Source organism: Hemitrygon akajei, chromosome 29 (assembly GCF_048418815.1).
Source record: "Hemitrygon akajei chromosome 29, sHemAka1.3, whole genome shotgun sequence".
NCBI lineage: Eukaryota > Metazoa > Chordata > Chondrichthyes > Myliobatiformes > Dasyatidae > Hemitrygon > Hemitrygon akajei.
In genome coordinates this window covers 49,509,310-49,521,595 of record NC_133152.1, presented here as the reverse complement: position 1 = coordinate 49,521,595, position 12,286 = coordinate 49,509,310, and the positions used below count along the sequence as shown (strand labels likewise).

At 44.8% G+C, this 12,286-nt stretch overlaps 1 protein-coding gene across 2 annotated transcripts in view; it reads left to right on the top strand.

The window, feature by feature from the left end:
- The first annotated feature begins 268 nt into the window (after positions 1 to 268).
- LOC140718510 (NAD kinase-like) overlaps positions 269 to 12,286 on the top strand; it is a 117,389-nt gene continuing 105,371 nt past the window's right edge. The window contains exon 1 of one of the 2 annotated variants that reach the window (XM_073032451.1): positions 269 to 520. In XM_073032451.1, the coding sequence (XP_072888552.1) occupies positions 369 to 520 (152 nt within the window). In that variant the 5' untranslated portion in view covers positions 269 to 368. The remainder of the gene's footprint in view (positions 521 to 12,286) is intronic. The other variant, XM_073032448.1, reaches the window with a different exon arrangement.

The following is a 12,286-nucleotide window of genomic DNA, read 5'->3' as shown; positions in this document are numbered from 1 at the left end:
TTGCTATACTTTCTGATAACCCCATACCCACGTAGCTTTCCCGATGGCGTGCAGCGAGTGGATCGGAGCGGGATGGCAGCGCGGGGCGGGCTGGTGGGCAATTGCCCACGGCTGCTGTGGGTTTTACAGCAAACAGAGTTTTCTCCGTGGAGTTTCTGAGTATTACGGTAGTCCTTGGTAAGAGGAGTAACCAATCAGAGGCCGACGTTGGCGGCGCACGGCCGTCGTTTGATACATTGACGAATGGAACCAGTCGTCGCGCACTGCCATTGGTTGGTTCAGGTCCCGTTCGGCTAATCACAGACGCGGTATGGAGCTGGGCCCCGGCAGCCTGGGCCGGGGTCCGTCACTGTGATCATCGCCGCCAAATGGAACAGGGAAGCCCCGGAACTCTAACCGGGGCCGTATCCGAGCCCCGGCAGATGGAGCTGGACAGCGGACTGGGCTCCCGGCTCAGGGGCAGAGCCAAATGTCGAAGCCTGTCCGCGTCCCCTGCCCTCATCACCAGCAAGGTGTCCAGGTGAGGAGCCGTTGCGTCTCGGGGGAGCGGTGGAGATGACAGTGTCCCGGGGCCGGGAGTGTGGGAGCCAGCCCTATCCCTGTCCCGGGCGGTGGGTACGGGAGCCGGCCCTGTCGCTGTCCCCGGGCCAGATACCGGCGGTTGCCGGGTGTTGCCTCTGTCCAGGGCTGATCTGAAACTAGCTGTGGCTCTGAATCGCTGGTTCTTAAATTATGTCTGATTAGGTTTGGTCCGAGATTGTTAGGGAGCAGCCAGCGGAGAGACGGTGCACTTGAACCACTCGACCCATCGCGCTCTGCTATCTCCCCCTTCCCGCCGCTGACACTTTGGGGTTTGTGTTGAAGGGTCCTGCTTGTCGTATGGGAATGACCCGTGAGCCGCACCCTGCCACATGCGGTCGGTGGTATGATTGCAGCCTGTAACCGCTATTTGAGGATGTTATAACTTGTAGTGAGATCGCCTCTTGTTAGCATGAGCAAGTTTGGAGAGTGCCGTCTGAGGAATGGCTCTGGCGACCTTTCACTGTACTCTCTGTCAACATCATGTAGTTTCATGGATGGGGCAACTCGACTTGGGCATAAAGTTCCAGTGGGGTCAAGATGTCCGCATTGCTGCCCTCAAATCCTCTTATACTAAAGCCCAACATCCCATTTGCTACCTAACTGTGTTTTATGAATACGAGCGATTCATGCATTTCTGCGAACCTTTCAATCTCTCACCACTCAGAATAATGCTTAGCTCTATTCCATATCCATACTTTAACGTCTAATTGTGTATTTTATGTAGTTCTTTATATTGCTGAATGGTGTTTTGTTGCCTGTCCCACCCTGACCAACAAAGACCATAGCAAATTCCTAATACTCCTGTAGATGGTGAATACTCTTTCCTTGATCCTCTTACTGTTGTTCAAATTTCATAGTAAATTTATTATCAAATTTATTATCAAATACAACCGAGATTCATTTTCTTGCGGGCACTCACAGTTGATACTAGAAACACAATAGAATCAATGAAAGATTGCACCCAACAAGAAGGACAACAACTGGTAGTAGTTAGGAGACAGCGGTCGATCCCAGGAGATCATGGGTTTGTTCCTCTGGTGGACTGTGTCCTTTCTGCGGCTGGAAGATTTGAAGAACCGGCTGTTGCCCATGTAGCGGGTTCCCCCCCCCCATGTCACTGATGTACAGCTTGGCACCAGTGTTGTCGCAGAGACAGACAGACAGACATACTTTATTGATCCCGAGGGAAATTGGGTTTCGTTACAGTCACACCAACCAAGAATGGTGCAGAAATATAGCAATATAAGACCATAAATAATTAAATAATAATAAGTTAATTATGCCAAGTGGAAATAAGTCCAGGACCAGCCCATTGGCTCAGGGTGTTTGACACTCCGAGGGAGGAATTGTAAAGATTGATGGCCACAGGCAGGAATGACTTCCTCTGACGCTCAGTGTTACATCTCAGTGGAATGAGTCTCTGGCTGAATGTACTCCTGTGCCTAACCAGTACATAATGGAGTGGATGGGAGTCATTGTCCAAGATGGCATGCAACTTGGACAGCATCCTCTTTTCAGACACCACCGTCAGAGAGTCCAGTTCCACCCCCATAACATCACTGGCCTTATGAATGAGTTTGTTGATTCTGTTGGTGTCTGCTACCCTCAGCCTGCTCCCCAACACACAACAGCAAACATGATAGCACTGTCCACCACAGACTCGTAGAACATCCTCAACATCGTCCGGCAGATGTTAAAGGACCTCAGTCTCCTCAGGAAATAGAGACGGCTCTGACCCTTCTTGTAGACAGCCTCAGTGTTCTTTGACCAGTCCAGTTTATTGTCAATTCGTATCCCCAGGTATTTGTAATCCTCTACCATGTCCACACTGACCCCTTGGATGGAAACAGGGGTCACCGGTGCCTTAGCCCTCCTCAGGTCCACCACCAGCTCCTTAGTCTTTTTCACATTAAGCTGCAGATGATTCTGCTCACACCATGTGACAAAGTTTCCCACCATAGCCCTGTACTCAACCTCATCTCTCTTGCTGATGCATCCAACTATGGCAAAGTAGTCAGAAAACTTCTGAAGATGGCAAGACTCTGTGCAGAGGTTGCCAGAGTGAAGTTGTAAACAACATCAAACTGCCTTAGGGACCCCGGCTCCAGATTTCTTTCTCAGGGCTTACTCCCGAAGCCTTTCCCATGGGCAGGTATGGTCACAAAGCAGTGGAGGTTTAAAATCAGAGACAACCAATGTGCAAAAAAACCACAACAGACTGTGGAAATATAAACAGAAAGAGAAAAAAAACAATGAATATTGAGAACATGAGATAAAGAGTCGTTAAAAGTAAGTCCATAGGTTGTGGGAACAATGAAGTGTTGGGGTGAGTGAAGTTATCCCCTCTGGTTTGTCCCCTCTGTGGCAATTGTGTCCAGTCGTCAGCTTGCTGACGATAGAATTGTTGGTAGAATCTCAGATGGAGACCAGAGGGCGTACAGGAGTGAGATATGCCAACTAGTGAAGTGGTGTTGCAGCAACAACCTTGCATTAGTAAGATGAAAGAGCTGATTGTGGACTTCAGGAAGGGTAAGATGCAGGAACACATACCAATATTCATAGATGGATCAGAAGTGGAGAGAGTGAGCAGTTTCAAGTTCCTGGGTGTCAAGATCTCTGAGGGCCTAACCTGGTCCCAACATATCGATGTAGTTATAAAGAAGGCAAGACAGCTGCTATACTTCATTAGGAGCTTGAAGAGATTTGGCATGTCAACAAATACACTCAAAAACTTCTATAATGTACTGTGGAGAGCATTCTGACAGGCTGCATCACTGTTTGGTATGGAGGGGCTACTGCACAGGACCAAAAGAAGCTGCAGAGGGTTGTAAATCTAGTCAGCTCCATCTTGGGCAGTAGCCGACAAAGTACCCAGGACATTTTCAAGGAGCAATGTCGCAGAAAGGCAGCATCCATTATTAAGGACCTCCAGCATCCAGGGCATGCCCTTTTCACACTGTTACCATCATGTAGGAGATACAGAAGCCTGAAGGCACACACTCAGTGATTCAGGAACTTCTTCCCGTCTGCCACCCGATTCCTAAATGGACATCGAACCCATGAACATTACCTCACTTTTTATATTACTTCTGGTTTTACATGTTTTTTAATCTATTCAATATACATATACAGTAATTTTTTTCTTTATTATTTTTCTTCTATATTATGTATTGCATTGAACTGCTGCTGCTAAGTTAACAAGTTTCACGATACATGCTGGTGATAACAAACTTGGTTCTAATTCAAGAGCCTGATGTTTGAGTGGTAATAACTGTTCCTGAACCTGGTGGTGTGAGTCCTCAGCCTCTTGTACCTACTTTCTGATGGCAGCAATGAGAAGAGAGTGTGGCCCAGGTGATGATGGTCCCAGAAGATGGATGCTGCTTTCCTGCGACAGTGCTCCATGTAGATATGCTCAAAGGCAGGGAGGGCTTTACCTGTGATGGACTGGGCCATATCCACTACTACTTTTTGTTAGATTTTCTGTTCAGGTGTTTCCATACTAGGTTTTGATGCAGCCAGTCAATATACTCTCCACTACACATCTATAGAAGTTTATCAAAGTTTAAGATGACATGCTGAACTTTCGCAAACATTTAAGAAAGTAGAGGCACTTATGTGCTGGAGCCAGGATAGATCTTCTGAAATGATAATACTGAGGAATTTAAAGTTGCTGACCCTTTCCACATCTGCTCCCCTGATGAGGACTGGCTCATGGACCTCTAGTTTCCTCCTCCTAAAGTCATTAATCGGGGAGTATTAAAGGGACTTCTTTGTTTTCTGCTCTGTTCATTGGCTGTGTGCCTACCCTTTCTCTTAACCTGATTATATTACCACCTTTGCCCCGCCACTAAAGCCTCTGCTTGCACCCATCTTTGTATTGTCTCTAAGTTTGGATATAATACACTTAACTCCTGTAGACTGAACATCTGGGGACCTGCTTTAATCCCAGCATCTGTTTGGCCTGCCCAAATATGACTCTTTCATTCCTCACATTTTCAGTCCATTAACCAATTCACATCAACACACTACTCTGATTACTTTTTCTCCTCTGTTTGTTAGTTGGCCATCTTGTTTCACTCACGCCTATGTTAGCCACAGCCTCATTTACACAAAACAGATTTGTCAAACAGACTTCCTCTTCTCATAAATCCATGTTGACTTAGACCTTTTTATTATTTTCTAAATGTCCTGTTAATTTTTCCTTAACAGTACATTCCAGAATTTCCTGTTTTATTCACGTAAGATAAACTGGGCTACGGATTTTCATTGTCCTTGTATCTTGCTGGTACTTGGGCACCTGACAATAAACTTGAGAGGTTGTGCAGATGCTGGAAATCTTGAGCAACACAAAAAATAAACTTGGGTTATTACTCTCTCCTTTCCATGGCCAAACACTTGTTACCTCTCAATCTGTGGAAGCTCCAATTAATGATATTTTTGCAAGATGTACTGACAGTATGCCCACCATCTCAGTGGCACTTTGCCCACAGTGGGGAACACAGCTCCTCGGGACAGATCACCATTAATTTCCTCTATATTTTTAAGTATAATTTCTTCTGCTTTTTCCCACTAAATTTTGTCTTTAAAATATTTATTTAATTCTCTGCCACACGAACCCACATCACTTTATCTCAAGCAGTTGGAACCTCACCAAATATCATTTAGCAAAGACCTGTTTTCTGAGAGAATTACATTCTAGAATTTATGTAACTTTACTGAGCAAGATGAACTGGGCCGGAGTATTGTTCTGTAACTCACTGTACTTGTGTACCCGATGATAAACTCAAGTTAAACACAAGAAATTCTGCAGATGCTGTGAGTAAACTCAACTTGGCTTGTTCCCTGATCCTCTCCCCCTCCTCTCTGTGGTGTTACATTTGCTGCCTCTCAATCTGTGGGAGTGCAGAGGAGATGAATAAGGTGTCTGCAAGTCTGAGAGATCAGGGTCAGGGACTGGAGGCCCAGAGGAAGCCTACGTGCTTGTATGTTGGGAGAGGAGCTGGTTTAGCTGTTGAGGCCTGTCCTAGGGTTAGAGACCTGTGTGGGTCGGTGGGAGAGGGGCTGGTTTAGATGTTGAGGCTTGTCCTGATGTTGGAAGCCTGTGTGTTTCTGTAGGTGGGTGGGAGAGGAGCTGGTTTACTTGTTGAGGCCTTTCCAGGGGTTGTAAGCCTGTGTGCGTGGGAGAGGAGCTGGTTTAGCTGTTAAGACTTGTCCTGGGGTTGGAAGCCTGTATGTTTCTCTGGGTGGATGAGAAAGGAGCCGGTTTAGCTGTTGAGGCCTGTCCTGGAGTTGTAAGCCCGTGTGGTCAGTTGGAAAGGAGTTGGTTTATCTGTTGAGACCTGTCCTGGAGTTGTAAGCCTGTGTGGGTCGGTGGATGAGGTGTTGGTTTAGCTGTTGAGGCCTGTCCTAGGGTTGTAAGCCTGTGTGGGTCGGTGGGAAAGGAGCTGGTTTAGCTGTTGAGGCCTGTCCTGGAGTTGTAACCCTGTGTGAGTCGGTGGATGAGGTGTTGGTTTAGCTGTTGCCTAGTTTTGTTGTGGGTATGTTGGTGCCAGGATATGGCCACACTTGCGGGCTGCCTCCAGCACATCTTCAGGCATATTGGTTGTTAATGGAAACAACACTGAATGTCTTGTTGCAATTAAGGATGAATATGAATTGGATGTGGAGTGAAGTAGATTGACTCATCGCCAAACTGGTTATGAAATCGTGAAATATGAATAACTGTTGCAATAATGTGAGTGAGGGCATTCCCAAACCAACAGAAACCATCAGAACTGAGTTTGTTCGAATTACTGTACACATCCATTGTTCATGTTAATTTATTTTTTGTCCACTAGTCACAATCAGATTCACTTATTTATCACATGCACCCTCAGTGCCACACTACACCTGTACACCAGCTCCTTATGCAAATATCTAATCAGCCAATCATATGGCAGCAACTCAAAGCATAAAAGTATGTAGACATAGTTAAGAGGTTCAGTTGTTGTTCAGAACAAACATCACAACAGGGAAGAAATGTGATCTAAGTGACTTTGACTGTGGAATGATTGTTGGTGCCAGACAGGGCAGTTTGAGTATCTCAGAACCTACTGATATCCTGGAATTTTCGTGCACAGCAGCCCCTAGAGTTTACAGAGAATGATGCAAAAAAATTTTAAAAATCCAGTTAGTGGCAGTTCTGTAAGCGAAAATGGCTTGTTAATGAGAGAGGTCAGAGGAGAATGGCCAGATTAGTTCCTATCAAGCTGATAGGAAGGTGACAGTAACTCAAATAACCACGCATTTCAACAATGTTGTGCAGAAGAACATATTTGAATGTAGGAGATGTTGAATTTTGAAGTGGATGAGCTACAGCAGCTGAAGACCACACCAGGTTTCACTCCTGTAGCTAATAAAGTAGCCATCATAGTATACAGAAAAATGCATCATTTGTGTTAACAAACCACACAGAAGTTTCTGGGGGCACGATAGATACATGCCAAAGATGAAGAAGTATTGTAAAGAGAGGATGAGGCAACCATGGCTGTTGGAAATCCAGAATCTGGCTTGACAAATAAGTTGGGATTTTTTGAAGAAGTAGCAAGCAGAATAAACAAGGGAGAACTGATGGATGTTGTGTAGATGGAGTTTTAGAAAGGCTTTAGCAAGCTGCTGCACATGAGGCTGCTTAACAAGATAAGACCCCGTGGCATTACAGGAAAGGTACTGGCATGAATAGAAGATTGGCTGACTAGCAGGAGGCAAAGATTGGAAATAAAGGAGGACTTCTGTGGCTGGCTGCTAGTGACTAGTGGTGTTTTACAGGGGTTGGTGTTTGGATCGCTTGTTTTCAAGCTATATGTCATTGATTTGGATGACAGAATTGATGGGTTTGTGGCCAAGTTTGCAGATGATATGAAGGTAAGTGGAAGGGCAGATAGTGCTGAGAAAGCAGGGAGTCTGCAGAAGGACTTAAGACAGATTGGGAGAAAGGGCAAAGAAGTGACATATGGAATATAGTGTAGAGAAGTGTATGATCATGCATTTGGTGGACAGAATAAAGCCATATTCCAGGGGTTAGCAACCTTTTTTTATGCCATGGACCCTTACCACTAACCGAGGCGGCCATGGACCCCAGGTTAGGAACTGCTGGCATTGACTATTTTCTAACCGGAGGAAATTCAAAAATCAAATGTGCATAGGAATTGGGAGTCCTTGTGCAGAATTCTTTAAAGGTAAACTTGCAGGTTGAGTTGGTGGTAAGGATACTAGAGCAAGCATTCAATACCATCATCCCCTCAGAACTAATCAATAAGCTCCACGACCTTGGCCTCAATACCTCCTTGTGCAATTGGATTTTGGATTTCTTCATTTGCAGACCTCAGTTAGTTCAGATTGGCAACAACATTTCCTCCACAATATCCATCAGCACAGGTGCACCATAAGGCCGTGTGCTTAGCCCCCTGCTCTATTCACATTACACTTACAACTGTGTGGCTAAGCACAGCTCCAGTGCCACTCACTTTCAATGACCCTTCATCTCATGCTCTCATTATTTATTGCTTATATATTTACTATTGTTGTTTCTTCTTTTTGTATTTACAACAGTTTTTTTGTCTTCTGCACTGGTTGAATGCCGTAGTCAGGCAATCTTTCATTGATTCTGTTGTTATTATTTTATCTATTTGATGAGTATGCCAACAGAAAAATGAATCTTGGTGTTGTATATGGAAACATGGTACTTGTACTTTGATAATGAAATTTACTTTGAACTTTGAGGAGGGGTGAGAGGGTAACCAGAATGGGTAATGGAAAAAGATAGAGGGAAGGAGGGGGGAGAAATTACCAGAAGTTAGGGAAATCGATCTTGATGCTATTAGGTTGGAAGTTACTCAGATGGAATGAGGTGTTGTCCCTCAATCTTAAAGCTACTGCATTGTTGCTGTGGGGAGGCCTTGTTAGAATTGTAAGTTGAATTGAAGTGGATGCCTGCAACTGACCCTCCCTCCGCAATGATGCCTGACTTGCTGAGTTTCTTCTGCATCTTGTGTACAAATCAGCACATTGACGTAAGTGCCCCTGATCTTGTTTCCTTCAACTGCTATTTGGTCACCAGGTGGCTGAGTACAATCCAGTTCCTGTGGCCATTTGGGAGGATATTGTGTTCTGCTCTTGGTTAGTGGCACTGAAATGGTATCTGACACCCGTGGGGAAGGTTATCTTACACCAGCCATGTACAGGGACTGTTTGAAAGCTGCTGTAGCTCTGAGTTAAACAGACTCCAGCTGTGTCTTGTTCCTCAGTTTCAGTATTGAGCAGAAGTTTCAACTTCTCTGTGATAAAGTGGTTACTGACATCATGCAGTTCTGTTGCCGGGACCTGCCTAGATCCTTCACGGGATCTCATAGTCATTGCGCGTCAGCAATAAGTGAATGTCAGGCTGCTCCCGAGTTCGATCTGATCTTGGCATTACTACTCCCTGCTGTAACTGTTCAATTCCGGCACATTCTGTGAATTTATCCTGCCCATTTTGTACCGGGTCAGGGAGACCCATAGTCAAGATATTTTACACCTACCCTTAACATAATCAAAGGATGTAATGATGAGTCTTTAATTGTCAGCCCACACTTGTATTATGAGCAGGTTTGGGCCCCTTATCTAAGAAAAGACGTGCTACCATTGGAGAGGGTCCGGAGGAGGTTCACAAGGATGATTTTGGGAACATTCGATGGCTCTGGACCTATACTGGTTGGAGTTTAGAAGAATGGGAGGGGGGATCTCAGTGAAACCTTTTAAATATTGAAAGGCCCAGATAGAATGGATGTAGGGAAGATGTTTCCTATAGTGGGTAAAGCTAGGAACAGGAGGCACAGCTTCAGAAATGAAGGACAACATTTAGAACAGAGATGAGGAATATCTTTAACCAGAAGGTTGTGAATCTGTGGAATTCACTGCCACAGGCGGCAGTGGAGGCTGAGTCATTGAGTATGTTTAGAGGTTGTAGGTTCTTGATTAGTCAGAGTGTCAAAAGTTACGTGGAGAAGGCAGGAGAATGAGGTTGAGAGGGATAATAAATTAGCCATGGAGCAGACTCGATGGCCAAATGGCCTAATTCTGCTCCTGTGTCTTATGGTCTTATGGATATTGGTAGTGGCACTCCTGGTTAGTGGCACTGAAATGGGATCTGACACCCATGGGGAGGATTATCTTACACCAGCCATGTACAGGGACTGTTTGAGAGCTGCTGTAGCTTTGAGTTAAACAGACTCCAGCTGTGTCTTGTTCCTCAGTTTCAGTACTGAGCAGAAGTTTCAACTTCTCTGTGATAAAGTGGTTACTGACATCATGCACTTCTGTTGCCGGGACCTGCCCAGATCCTTCACGGGATCTCATAGTCACTGCGCGTCAGCAATAAGTGAATGTCAGGCTGCTCCCGAGTTCGATCTGATCTTGGCATTACTACTCCCTGCTGTAACTGTTCAATTCCGGCACATTCTGTGAATTTATCCTGCTCATTTTGTACCGGGTCAGGGAGATCCATAGTCAATATATTTTACATAAAACCTTGAGGATGATGGAAACTGACAGCCTGTTATTGTGCTGAAGAAAACCAACCTGTCTTCCTAGCTCTCAATCTGCAGTTTACAGGGGTTTGGTGGTCTAGGGTCATAGTGCAATGTAGCACAGATATAGGTCTTTCAGCCCAACCAATCCCATGGTGACCATGATGCCCACTCAGCTAGTCCCAGTTTCCTGCATCTAGGCCTAGAATCACAGAGGAGTTGGAGATATGAGTGTAATTTAGTGTTAAAAGTCAAAGTAAATTCTTTATCAAAGTATGTATACATCACCATGTACAACCCTGAGATTCAGTTTCTTGCAGGCATTCACTGTAGAACAAAGAAATACAATAGAATCAGTGAAAAACTACACACAAAGACTGATAAACGACTAATGTGAAAAAGTACCATTCATTGTTTACCTGTGCTGTACGCTATATGCAATTTGAATTTCTAAAAACTTATTTATGGTAAAATTTTGTTTTATGTGTTGTGTATGATGTATGTTTTGTGGATGTGCTGTGGTCTGAAAGAACATTGTTTCATTTGGTTGTATATACAGTATGTACAGTCAGATGACAATAAATTTGAACTTGAAAAGAAGGAAAACTATGCAAGAACAAAATAAATAAACAAATGAATAAACAATACTGGAACATGAGTTGTAGAGCCCATAGGCTGAGCAATCAGTTCAGTGTTGAGGTGAGTGAAGTTATCCATGTTGGCTCAGGAGCCTGATGGTTGAGATGTAATAACTGTTCCTGAACCTGGTGGTGTGGGTCCTGAGGCTCCTGTACCTCCTTCCTGATGGTTGAGATGTAATAACTGTTCCTGAACTTGGCGGTGTAGGTCCTGAGGCTCCTGTACCTCCTTCCCGATGGAATCAGTTCAGAGTTGAGGTTATCCTCATTGGTTCAGGAGCCTGATGGTTGAGATGTAATAACTGTTCCTGAACCTGGTGGTGTGGGTCCTGAGGCTCCTGTACCTCCTTCCAGATGACAGCAGCAAGAAGAGAGCATGCCCTGGATGGTGAATGTCCTTGATTATGCATGCTACTTTCTTGGAGAGTGATTTCTTGCAAACAGTTACAGGGAAGTAAAGAAATTCAATAGAATTTATGAAAAGCGACACACAAACAAAGGCTGACCTTATGAAATGTGAAATTGAGGAGGTTTTCCTTGACTAAGGAATTTGGAACTCGGATTCATTATGGGGTTGGACCATTTCGCTCTGAGATGAGGAGGAATTTGTGCCCAAGTCTGGAGGATTGAATAGGCAGAGTCACTGGGTTTATTCAAGGAGTTAGGTAAACTTCTGGGTAATAATGGGATGCAGGAATGGGGTGATAGAGCAGGTGAGTGGGGCAGAAGGAGGACTCTGGCTATTATCTTGGTGAAGCTGTCATAAAGGGTTCTGGTTCACCTGCGCTCTTCATTGTAAACCTGTATTTGGAACTTTGACTCCATGCTCCTCGAATGGTGCTGGTAAAGCAGGAATTGGATCAGAGAGGATTATTTGTCTTTCAGAAATGCCTCTCACAGAGGAAGTTTGGAAGCTCCTGTAGTCACGAATTGAGAACTGCTATCATTATTTCATAGATCAGTTTCAGTAATTCAAACGGGTTTCAAATTGTCCCTCACTGCTGGCCTTGTGTAACCTTACCAAGTACTTTCAGTGTAATGTGCCCTTGTCCCGACGGTGAGTTCAATGTTCCAGAGCAGAGTCTGCTTCATCTCTGAGCACTTGTTTTCCATCCCTGCGTGCTCTGTGATGATCTTATCCACCTTATTGGATCCAGGTTGTTTTCTGTAACAAGCATGTTGTTAGGACTTGAGGGAGGGGTGGGCAGGCTGGGACTTCATTCCTTGGAGTGTAGGAGGCCGAGGGATGACTTTATAAAGGTATATAAAATCCCAAGAAACATGGATAGGGTGAATTCTCAGCCTTTTTCTCAAGGGGAGGGTACCAAATACTGAAGGGATGGTTTTAAGGTGTTGGGGGGGCATTAGAATTTAAAGGAGACCTCAGGGGCAACTTTATACAGACTTACTCAGTTAAGCCTACTGGGCCAGAGTTCTCTGTCCTGGGCCAGTCCTTCAAGTTGTCCTCATGTGTAGCCCATCTTCTATCCTCCATCTTCCAGAAATGAGGCCTTTGGA